Source organism: Sciurus carolinensis, chromosome 10, assembly GCF_902686445.1.
Source record: "Sciurus carolinensis chromosome 10, mSciCar1.2, whole genome shotgun sequence".
In the NCBI taxonomy this organism is placed as follows: Eukaryota; Metazoa; Chordata; class Mammalia; order Rodentia; family Sciuridae; genus Sciurus; species Sciurus carolinensis.
Window position 1 is genome coordinate 109,404,872 of NC_062222.1, and position 12,753 is coordinate 109,417,624.

Consider the following 12,753-nt stretch of genomic DNA (forward strand, 5'->3'; position numbering starts at 1 on the left):
TGGATATTAAGGGGAGCCAGACCCAAAGTCTATGCAGACACGAATCAGTTATAGAAATACACAGACAATTACGCACACATTATCACAAAATCTAATGTATTCTAGATATACTGGTATATACTTCTTGAAAGGTTATTTTACAAGTTTTTTTTTTTTAAACTCAAAGTAGGCATTTTATCATTGAAACTTTTTAAAAGGGGTGATGAGATTTTTATCAGGTTGAGTTATACCTGGGATCAAATAAGCTTTAGAGCTTGACTATTGTCTTATAGAATCTGCCATTCCTTGGGGACCCATGTTGAAGATCCAAGTTAGCAATTTATAAGCAAACTTCTGAGTTAAGGACATTTTTTAAAATTGTAAAATGCATTCTCTTCTGGATGTTTTCATCGTTGCAAAAAGATTTTTTTATAAGTGTCCAATAAAGGGCAAATAGAATAAATGAACAATAATTGAAGACTAGGCACAAAATTGACTTCTAATATTAATTTAAGATAAGTAACTCAGGATAAATAAGAGAGACAGTAAAATACACATTTCTAGTGATTCTTTGGAAGAGAATGAATTTGCATCTACATAGAAGAGTGTAAGACAGACCTGGGTAAAAGATACCCTCTCCCTTCAAGGCCCTCGCAGCCAGTCTGATCGGCTTTCTGCCCTTCTTAGAAGGAACATGCTCATGGGCATTTCCCTGGCGTCTCTCTCATGCCTTCACTCTGTCTGAGTCCTGATGCAATGCCACACACATATATCCAGAGCCACACACCCACCTCTGTGGCTAGGATTCGTACTTCCATCCAGATACTTCTGTAATGCTTCATTATGAGGAAATGCTCACCTTCCCAAAGTCCTTGAAGGGATGGGATGTAGCTCAGTGGTGGAGGACTTGCCTAGCATACATGAGGCCCTGTGTTCAATCCCTAGTCCCGGGGGGCGGGGAAATCTGTCCAAAGTCCTTGAAATGCTCTCAGGGTGGTGCCGGGGTGGGATAGCTATATGTTGCCAATCGGCTCTATTCCTGTAGCATCAAGGTTTCTAAGGTATTTTCAAAGTAGCATTCATTTGCTCAAACAATTTAAGAAGGCAGATGTGGCAGGAGTACCCTGAATTTTCATTGTGCTCTCTTCATTTACAATCCTATTATAATTATTAGAAACATGAAATTGGAATGTATAATTTATCCATCAGCAGCATGTGGGTTTTGAATTAGTGGAGCTTATGTGGTTACTTTATATCATCTCAGATCAGAATGGTGTAGCTCAGTTATATTTTTATTACTGTACCAACATATTTATTAGCAATAGTACTTATAATAGAAATCAGGAACTATAATAGTTCCCTGTAACAGAAAGACAGCTCAGACCCAAAACAGTTCCTAGAATTGAGAAGACCCAGCTCAAATTCCCACTCTTCCCAACTCTCCTCTATGCTAGGCAGATGAACATAGTCCCCTGGTCCAACTCTCTGTAGCATTCACATCACCAAGCCTGAAGTTGAAGAATGTCCCACTCCTATTTCCTTTGGTTTTGTGGCTATTGTTGCTGTTTTTTCTTTTTTGCAAAATTAATATATAAAAGGTGGGCATAGTGGTACATGCTTGTAATCCCAGTGACTTAAAGAGGCTGAAGAAGGATCACAAATTTGAGGTCAGCCTCAGCAACTTAGTAAGATCCTATCTGAAAAATTAAAAAGGGCTAGAGATGAAGTTCAAGGGTAGAGTACCCCTGGGTTCAATCCCCAGTACTTCAAAAGAAAAAAAGAGAGAGAAATAGAGAAAGACAATAACCTAGTAGCCAAAAGAATAAATGCAGTGCTAGGGCTTGAACTAAAGTCCTGTCTAAACAAAGCAAGCACACCATTTCTGATCTACACACCCAGCTCTCTCCAAATGCTTTCCAAGTATTGACACGACAGATTTTAGAGCTGGCATGATACTGAGAGATCACCTACTCAAAGAAGCATAACAAGGACCTTGAAGATTTTTTGGCCTGGTGAACATTAGGACCACCAGAGACTCTTTTAAAGAATACATTATGTCTGAGCCCCAGCCCTGAATCACACTCCTTGGGGTTGGGACTCTGACATCATCAGGACTTTTCAAAGCTCTCTCAGTGGTTGGAATGCTCAGCTGGACTTAAGAACCTCTGGTCTAGGGGTTCTCAATCCTTTAGAGGGGCTATGGTGGTCTTCAAATGGTCAGTGCACTCTGGGAACTCATAAATGTCTACGAACATTTGTCATTTCTGATCCAAATTCCCACTTGGTCCCCAAATCTTCTCCATAATATCCCCAGAAAATGTCTGTTTGACTTTGTTTTAAACATCTCCAGGGACACAAAGTTCTTCCTCCCTGAGGAAGGTCTTCTCATCTTAGAACAGTTCAAGGAGTCAAACCCTTAAGGAAAGTGAGGGTAACCCCATTTTGCATAAAAGTCATGACACATTAGTCAGAAGGATACATCAAGGTCTCCAGGTGAGAAGTCTTCATTTTATAAAGGAAAAAACGGAAGCACAGAGAAATGAGATCTCTCACCCAGAGTCAATGATAATTGGAAAATGAATGCTTGGCCCCTCTCCTTCCCTGTTTTATTCCAGTCCCTTATGACATGCCACAGAGTCACTTTAAGGGAGTGATCTAAGGTGCACTCTTCAGGGTGAGCAGGGCTGGTGGAGAACAGACCCTGACTCTCTCCTGCACCATCATCTAGAAGGCCATCTATCCTCCCTCCACGCTGAGCACCTGCTGCCCCATCCCTCCCTACATGCCTAGAGGGGAGGCACCAGGAAAACCCAGCTTGTGTGGTCCTGCTCGGTATAGACCAGGATACCAACAAGGAGATGCTGGTCTTTCTTATTCTCCAGAGGGGAATGTGTGGGAGGTGGCTCTATGGCTGGTCTCCTGGAAGGTGGTATGTGTGATCTGAATGTGACGATCTCCACAGTAGATGTATAACTATGTAGAATTTAAGTGGTCTTATGAACACTCTGACTTACTTAGGGTAGAATCTGACTCCTTTCTGACCTGGAATCATTAAGTCTGATATTATGATATTCTCTGTTCACTCCAGAGCAGCTCAGGACAAGCTGCTCAATGCCTCTGAGCCTGGGTGCCTCAACTGCAAATTGGAGTTCATAATACCCAGTCTGAATTACATATAGGTGGCCAGTGGAGTGCCTGGCACACAGGCTGTATCAGTAATTGGTGGCTACTATTACTATTAACAACAGAATTATTCAAATGCAAACATGAGAGCAACAAATTATTTGTGTATGTCTTATCTCACCACAAAACACAATTTTGATGATGGAGGTGATGTTATAGTATATTCTGAGCTCTCAATTCCCACCTGCAGAACTTGGCACAAAGTTCTGCACATGGTAGGTGCTAGGATTGTATATGGTTTGTCCTCTCTGAAACTCATGTTGAAATTGAATCTTCATTAAGACATATTATGAGTTGGGACCAGGAAGGACCTTTAAGAGGTGATTAGGTCTTCGTCCTCATGAAAGGATTAACTCATTCCTGTGACTAATGGATTCATGAGTTAATGGATTATCTTGAGAATAGTTAATGGGTTATCACAGCCAGTTTGGATAGGTCTCCTGTGCACTCCCTTTCTCTAGCCATGTGATGCCCTGAGCTAACTTGGGACCCTACCCGCAAGAAGGCCATCTCCAGATGCAGCCCCTTGACCTTGAACCAGAACTCTTGAGTCAAAATAAACCTTCTTTCTATATAACTTGCCCAATCTATGGTATGGTTTTAGTAGCAACAGAAAATAGTCTAAGACAGTAGGTGTTGGGAAGAACTTAAGTTGAAATGATCTGAATGACCACTCTTACCATATCATTCTGTTCTTTCAGGGGTATTTCGGATCCAGGTTCTCCCTCGAGACTGACGGACTCGATGCACTCTGCTAATGTGTCCTCGGTTACGTCTCCATTGAGGGGGGTCTCCCTTGTACCTGCATCTTTGGGCTGTTGCGAGTACCCAGCAGCAGCAGTCTCTGCATCCTGACCAGCTGCATCCTCATGCAAGTCTCCTCTGGGCTCCGCTGGTGCTGGCTCTTTTGAGGTTGTAGCTGAATCACTGTGTGCTTCTGCATCCTCAGGTAAAGAATTGCTACTTGAAATCTTAGTAATTTCTTCTCCGTCTGCAGTGGCTATGGTGTCATTGGCATCATCAGACATTTTTAGTATCTGTCAACACAATTACCAACAAACATTTTATGTTTTGACCTGAATTGTTACATTTTCATTCAATGCCCTGAATAACCCAATTAAGTCTAGGGTAAATTCTTTCTACTGATAAATAGCTTTATATAATCTTGTAGCAAGCTGACACCCATCTCCCAATCCCTGAACCTGTGAGTGTTGCCTTACATGGTAAAAAGAACTCTGCAGATGTGATTAGTTAAGGATCGTGAGGTGGGAAAACTATCTTGGTTTACCGGAGTGGGCCCTAAATGTAGCCACAAGTGTCCTCCTCAGGAAGACTTGACTACAAGGAGAAGGTGCAATGACAGGAGCAGAGATTCAAGTGATGCATTTTGAAAATGAAGGAAGAAGCCACGTGCCGAGCTACAAGGGCAGCCACTAGAAGCTGAAGAAGAGAAGGAAGCCATTCTTCCCTCCATGACTCCATGGAACCAGCCCTGCTGGCACCTTGACTTGAGCCAGAAGAAACTAATTTCAAACTTCTGACCTCTTGAACAGCAGGAAAATAAATCTGGGTTGGTATAAGCCACTCAATTTGTTGCAATTTGACACAGCAGCAATAGAAAACTAATATATACCTATAGCCCTATTTTTAAACTTATAAGGATTTCTTACCTTGCACGAAGCATATGGAAATTCAGTATTAGCCATAAAATTATTTGTTTAATCTGACTTTATTAATTATCTTGGTAGAAAATGAGAACAGCATAGAAAATATTTCGGAGTTTATAAAAATATATTTACCAGATGGCTTTGCAATGTCATCAGAGATTAACAAGAAAGAGATACATATACACAAATGTTGCATTGTTGGAGACAGGTGGGGAAGGTTTGGACTCTCCTTGGACAATGGCTTAGTCAGGAAAACACAAGGATGAAAGGGAAAGAAGTGAGTTATGAACTCAAATAAGGAACAGGCTATCATGTAGAGAGCTCTTTTTAAAAGTTTTGATTTCATGTAGGGTGGTAGGCCCCTCCTCTTATCTCTACTAAGAAAGTCCATATAGAACATTCCATGACAATGTGATTGCTCTGTACATACACTGTCTGATGTGGCAATTAACAAGAGGCTACTGAGCACTTGAAATGTGACTCGTGCAGTGGAGGAACTAAATTTTTAATTTTATTTAATTTTTCAATCATTGACTTTAAATTTACATAGGCCCATACAACTACTTTCTGGGGTCACCCAGATTGAGCATGCTGGTCCAGGATGATCATCTGCTTAGGCAAGAATGAAGACGAGGTGTTTTCACTGAATAAATATTTCTTTGAATAAGAAGTCAAATCTCAGGCAAACCAGTGGGTATTTCGTTAACCTCAGTGTTTACCAACTGGTCAGATCTCAAGTTGTTACAAAAACCATGGTATGTGAGAAGCATCTAACGCACTGGCCACACTGTGTGCAGGTTTACTCAAGGGGTTCTGCTAACCCTCCTGTCCCCTCAAATAGCCACTCCACAAGGCTGGCTCATTCTTTCTATTGCTGTCTTCTTCCTTGGTGGGTCACATTCCTCTGTGACAGTTTTCAGACACCATTTCTATGGTGTGGCTCTCAAATATCCTCTTCCTCCATTCCACAGAGATGGAAAGATTTGTGAAGGGGATGAATGGAGGATGGGGTTCCTCTTGGGTTTGATGAAAATGTTCCAAAATTAGATGGTCATAATGGCTGTACAATTCTGTACATACACTAAAAACCATTGAGCTGCACATTTTTATATGAGTGAATTTTGGAGAATATAAAATATATTTCAATAATGCTGTTATTTAAAGAAAAAATTCTACCTCCAGACAAGTATTTCTAGTGACCGGCTGGATATCTCTTTCTGTGTGGAGGGAAACTTATTGTCTTACTCTTAGTTCTAGATCTTCTTATCTTTTGTGTTTCCCTTAACAACACCTAGATTTCCCTCAACCATCCAGGCTTAAAATCTCAGCACTGTCACTGACTACAGCTTCATCTTCTCAGGTATATATACTATCAATAGCTGTCATTTACTAAGTACCTACTATATCCAGGCCACTTAAATGTAATATCTCCTGCAAGTTAGATATGATGAGCTCCATTTTGCAGATGAAGAAACTAAGGCTCAGAGGCCACATTTTTAGTACAGATTTGAAGTTTGAACCCACATCTGATTTTGAGATTGAACCCATCAGAGCTCTATCTGCAATGCTACCTGAATCTTCCCTGACTTTCACCCAGTGGCCAAATCCTAGAGGTTCTGTATGCAGAATCTGCATCTGTTCTTCTACTTCTGTTTTCACTGACGGGCCTTCATTATGACTCATGCTATTTCAGTTTGGGGTTCACCCCCTCCACTGCTGCTCTCTTCCCATCTCTCCATCCTTCAGCTGTAATTACATCACTCTCCTGTCCATAGATCCTCTTATCCCTGCTAAGATGAGGTCACATGCTTCAGTTGGCATCTCGGGAACTTTGTGCTCTGACCCCGCAAGGCTTACCTCTCGCTATTCCCTTCTGAGACCCTAAATGAGACAATGCAGGTGTATGTACACATTCCCAGTGGCCCTCAGTTGACTATTGGATATGGATATATATTTCCATATCATATGTGTGTGTGTTACCCATTTAAGGCCCAGATCAAACAACTGTTTCCTCCATTCTTTGTTCCTCCCAATTGGACTGAATTTTTCTTTTTCTGAACACCCAGTATGCTTTGTGTCTACCCTACCTTGGATAGGTCATATCCACTTTGATTAAAATTACTTAAGGTATTCTTTTTTCCTATTATATTGTAACTTCGATGAAGTCAGGGTCTTCCCGGTTTTGTTTTTGTATTTCACATAGCACTTAAACCCCTTTTTGCACATAGTTGGAAGGTCGACAAATGACTGTTGTGTTATATTAATATTCATGTAGAGATACTCTGAGGCGCTCTTACATCTGGTGGTTCCAAATGATTCTACAATTCCGTATTATCTTACTTTTGTTCCTTCACCTCACAGTTAACTGAGAGTGTTCTCAGCTTCCTGTCACTTCAACAAATTCCTGAGATAATCAACTTATAAAGAGAAAAGGTTGATTTTGGTTCACAGTTTTGAGTTTTCAGTCTATGATTTTTGGCCCTGTTGCTTTTGGGCTTGTAGTGAGGTCCTGCCTGATGACAGGAACATGTGGTAGAGCAAAACCCTCACCTCATGGCCAGGAAGTGAAAAAGAGAAGGAAGAAGAGTCTGGGGTCCCAAGTTCCCTTCCAGGGTACACTCCCAGGGACCAGAAGACCTTCCACTAGGCTCTCCCTCTAAAGTTTCCATTATCTCTCAATAATACCAAGCTGGGGACGATAACACATGGGCCCTTGGGGACAATCCAGATCTAAACTACAACACTGAGTTAGAATGTCTTTTTTTAAAACAGAAATACCTGCCAGATCCTGAATTCAATGATAAGACTCCTGTACACAAATCTACAGGAGGGAGGGGCAAAGGATGCTCACTCCCTCGAGCTGAAATAACAAGTCCAGGATATGTGAGGATGGCATGGGCTGTCCAGGAATCTGCTCAAAGTCTAGCTGAAAGAGTCAAGAGCGATACACACCTGCTCTGCAGAAAAGGGGTGCGCCTCAGGTTTCTGGAGCAGGTGGAATTAAGTGGGGGCTGGTGGGGAGGTGGTATTTGAAAAGCTGTCCTTTGGAAGCTGGTAACATCTTTGTGAAAACCTCTTTCTGAGTCAGGAATGGCCTAGGACAGGGGGTTGGCAAACTAGAACCTAACTGCCAAATCTTGCCTTCTGCAAGAAGATGTACCCTTTGTTCACATAGTTAGGGCTTCTCCGGCACTACAGTAGCAGGGTGGGGAGTTCCAACACAGACCCTAAGGCCCAAGAAGTCACAAAGCCTAAAATATTTACTATCTGCCTATTATAGAATATGTTTGCTGGCCCTGGCCTAGGGCATTACTTGACTGATATAAAGATTTCTCTGTCTTAATCTAGCCTATCCTTGCCTAGGTTCTAGGGCCACAACCTTGAGAATTGCATGAATAAACGGCACTTCGGCACCATCACTTTTATCCCCCTTTTCATCTATAACTGGCCAGAGACATTATCTGATATTTTAATTTTTATTTCTTTGTAAAGTAATATTTATTTATTTATTTATCTTATTGGGATTAAACCCAGAAGCATTCTTGCTCTGAGACAGGGTCTGACTAAATTGCCCAGGCTGGCCTTTAACTTGCAATCCTCCTGCTTTGGCCTCTGGAGCTGCTGGGATTACGGGAGGGGGCCATCACACACACCGTAGCAATATGCGCTATTAAGCAACTCCAAACTATTTCACTTTCCTATGAGAATAAACCTGGCTCTGATAAACACTCATGGGCAAAGAAAACCCATAATGGCACTTGGAGGCACATGTTTTGTCCTAATGCACTGTTATACTGTTCCTAATGTATTCTAAAATCCTTCAGCATATACCATGTGACAGTGCAAGTTAATTAGTTCTAATTTACACCCTCAGGGTGGCTGGTTAACATGTAAAGCGCCCTATTCAGGAATATGCTCTCCAGGGGTCTTTAGTGAGCATTTCAAAATCCATAATTGGGTGTCCACCTCTGGAGAGGGTTCAATACTGCCCTCTCTGACTGGTGCTTCAGGGTATGCTAATTAGCATAAGTCTTAGAAATCTTTTTATTTTCCCACTTGTGAAATGGAAAGTGCTTAAGATATGTGGATCAGTGAGAAAAAACGTACTGGTCCCTCTGCCCTTCTGTGATCAGGGCATATAATTATACTAAATTCAGCAGCCTGCTGCCCTTTGGAGTAGGGTTTTCGGGTGCTTCTAGCAGAACCCCAGAGCCTGAAACTGACTAAAAAGTTGTCTGAGTCCTTCCTCCAGAGCAGACGCCTAAAGGACAGAGAGCTAGGACTTCAAGCTAACAAGAACAGGCTGTATAGATAAGTCTAGTTGCTAATATACACATCAACACATAGCCGCCGGGTTAGGGAGGTGGGAGCCATGTCCCCGTCATCGATGCTAGGAGGACTCAACCCACAGAACTGATGGCCACTGTGTGCATTTCAGAAAGACCAGATTTTTACATATGTTTAATAGAAATGTCGCCATGAGATCAGCCCTATTTGGACTTCTAACTGTGTGTATTTCTAATTTGTATTTATTTCTACCTGTATGGGTGTAATTTTCTCTAAACCAAAACCAAATAATAATAAACAAAAAAAAGTGAGAAAGAAGCAAATGCTCTTTTAAAATTTATTTGGTTCTGAAAGAACTTTATCAACTCTGGATGCTACTATGATGGGGAAAAAGTAATCATTTTTTAAGACTGTGCCCTTTTGTCCAAAACCACTAGACACTGTGCACTATAAATGCACAGCTGTTTCTGAGCAGTGACCAGGAGAGTCTACAAAGGACTTCAGCGATGATACACTTGACATTTTTGGGGACGACCCTCATCTCTGTCTCAGTGCCCTGTAAGTACAGTCAGAAATCTTTCCTGATCTCTGGTTCAGAATACTTGCCACTGCAGCCATGTTCGTGGCTTTGATGCTAGGGAGACTCAACCCACAGGAACAAGGAGGCTGCTTCAGGAAACTCCAAGGAGAGGAAGGGTAGCGCATAAAGACGTCTTTGTGTGCTGGGAATAAGTTAGTTTTTCATGAGCAAATTCATTCATCACCTAAAATGCTCTTAGAACTATCCAAGGTATTGGCGCAGCAACGCCATGGCTCCCCCAAGTAAGCGTAAGACAGGATACACGGTCACTGTCTTTCAGAAGTGAATAATCTGTTTGAGGAGCTAAAACAAAACAGCCAAAAAGTGATGCAAAACAGTACAACAAGTGAAGGGGAAAAGGCGCCTGAGCTACACTGACCTCATGCAAAGGAGAATCTTGAAAGTGGCTTTGATCTGAACTAGACTGACCTCATGCAAAGGAGAATCCTGAAAATGGCTTTGATAAGGTTATTTGAGAGTGGTAGGGTAAGAGCATGTGCAAATGCCCTGCATCAGGAATGAGCTCTGGACACTCAGGATGGATATCTGTGGAGCCAGGACAAGGGGCTGCATGGAGGAATAGTGAGGTGTGGGAAAGATGGGATTTGGACATGGAAAGAGCAGGGCCCTGTGAGAGTCACAGGCTGTGGCCTCTGGTGGCAAAGTTCCTTTGTGGGTAGACAGCTCACTCATTCTCAGTGGGCTTTCTCCCTTCCTTCTCTGTAGAGTAAGATGGACAAGATGATATGGATACTTTGTTCCCAACCCTGACTGCAGGACTGGCCCCTGATGACAGAAAAATGAGGACAAGATTTTCAGTTTTTAATAAATCTAAATTTATTAAACGTAAAGCTCTGGCTTCATCTTCCATGTTTAGCTTTTGTGCTTTTTATCAGTATTAAAATGTCTCTCCTTTTATGAAAAAGTGGTGACAGGGGATGGATTTTTTTTTAAAGTCCTCACTTGGCAAAATATAAATATGGTAACATGATAGTCTGTATGAGGTCACCTCTCCCAGTTAAAAAAAAAAAAAAATTACTAGTTAGTGAAGGACCAGGAATAAAATCTCTGGATGAGAGTCTTCCAGTCCCAGTGCAGCTTGACAAGCATATAGACACGGGCCCAGACCCCAGACCAGTTTCCATGTGTCTGCCAGACAATTTTTTGAAACACAGGCAAGACCTACTTGCTCCTTTGTTTAAAAACCGTTAGGTGTGAGCACCTTTGCACAGCACCTGTGGCTTGCTCTGTCTCCTGTGGCTCTCAACACGGGCCTCCATCCTCACCAGCACCTGTCCTCATTGACCATCATTAGTCATGAACCCTGCCTTTGCTCAAGCGGTTCCTCTGCCTGGGCTGCCCTGCCTCCACCTGCCTGGCAAACTCCTACTGCCCACAGAAACCCAGCGTCTCACATCACATTTTACTTTGGAACTTTCCTTAATCTACCCTACTCCTTCCAAAAAATTAGCTTCTTCTACTTCTATGTTTTCATGATACTTGACACAGATTTCTACCCTTGCTTTAAAAGTACTTGTTTCTATATCATTTTCACTTCTAGGACTGTGACCAATAGCAACTAATTACTTCTGACTCACAAAAACTTACCAAAGTGAAATATATTGTGCTTGATACTATTTTAAAAGAAGTAATGTTTGATATAAACCTGGAGTTATAAATAAATGTCTACTTCTTTGGTCTGAATCCTGAAGATTCAGGAAATTCCCCTCCCACCTTCAAATTTATTCTGCACTGGTTCTTTCACTTGTGCCTCAAACTTCCTAAAGTTTAATTGCTTTGCTTAAAGCTTACAATGTCAGAAGTTACGAAGAAAGGAGAAGGGAGCCTAGGTATATGTGTCCAGTAGGAAAGGGCCACTAGGAGGAAGCAAGGGCGGAAAGAGACTCTGGGTTCAGAGCCCGGAACAGAGCCTGATTCAATCTCAGTTACCATAGGCCGGCTGAGGTCTTAAGGAGTTCAAGACATTGATTTTAAAAGCCACTTGCAGGAACCCTTCAAGATGTTCAGGGTGGGAAATTGATGGGATCAACAGGGCATAGGTGCTGTTCTCACCACCCATAGAAAGAGGTCTTCAGGCGTCTGATGGGAGATGGCTGGAAATACTCACCAGATTCCAGGAAGAAGGTGAGACGAACGAGTAGAGGGAGTTGGATTGGGGGATAGGACCAAGCCTAGGGCTGTGAAACTCAGAGGCTTGACGGGGGGTCGGGGAGTTGGGGGAAAGCTAGCAGGGCGCAGGTTTGCAGGGGAGGGGTGACAGGCTTGGGTGGGAGGTCAAGGCCTGGGCTTGGCTTTTGGAGGGCAAGGGCGGGCGCACCCCAGGGGTGAGGGGCTTGCCTTACAGGGACCTGCTCCTTCTGTCCCTGGGCTGCGAGGACCCTGCAGCCTGCCTCTGACTTGGGACTGGGACACTGGGGAAACTTTTCAGACTTGCCTGGTGCCAAGACTGGATACTTTGGGAGGACAAGGCAGGCTCCGCGGGGACTCACGCTGGCCGAGGGGGCAGACCCGGCGTGCGGGCGTGTGGGTGTGTGCATGAGCGTGGACCCGAGCGACACACACACTCACACACACACACTCACACGCCCGCACCCACGCAGGGCCCCCGGCCGCGCAGTCCAAGACTCCCCGGACCTTCACCCCAAGCCGGCTCCTCCCCGCTCGCGCGCCGGGTGCCAAGTCCCCGCCGAAGGCTTCTTACTAACGCAGAGGGCAGGATTCGGGGGGCTCGGGACAAGGAGCCACGGCAGGGACTCCCCACCACCCCGCTGCGGCTGCCCGGCGATCCCCCGCCCGCCGGGGAAAGGGGATGGGGAGAGGGTGCCCGGGGCTCTTACCGCTCAGGCGGCCGAGTGCGCGCGGGAGCGCCCGGCGGTCCCGCCCCGCCACGTCGGCAGGGCCAGCGGGGACGCGGCCGGAGGGCGGGCGGGGCGGGGCGCGGGGTGGGCCGGGCCGAGCTGCCCCGCCCGCGGCCGGCGGAGAGGGGTCCCGCCCCCTGCGCCCCGCCCCGCCCCTCCGCGGGACCCTCCGTCTGGG

General features: G+C 44.1%; 1 protein-coding gene across 1 annotated transcript in view; it reads right to left on the reverse strand.

The window, feature by feature from the left end:
* Fam114a1 (family with sequence similarity 114 member A1) overlaps positions 1-12,653 on the reverse strand; it is a 65,812-nt gene extending 53,159 nt beyond the window's left edge. The window contains exons 1-2 of the mRNA XM_047567510.1: positions 12,555-12,653; positions 3,843-4,199 (exon numbers count right to left, since the gene is read on the reverse strand). Coding sequence (XP_047423466.1) covers positions 3,843-4,190 — 348 coding nt within the window. The 5' untranslated portion in view covers positions 4,191-4,199; positions 12,555-12,653. The remainder of the gene's footprint in view (positions 1-3,842; positions 4,200-12,554) is intronic.
* Positions 12,654-12,753: the final 100 nt, after the last annotated feature.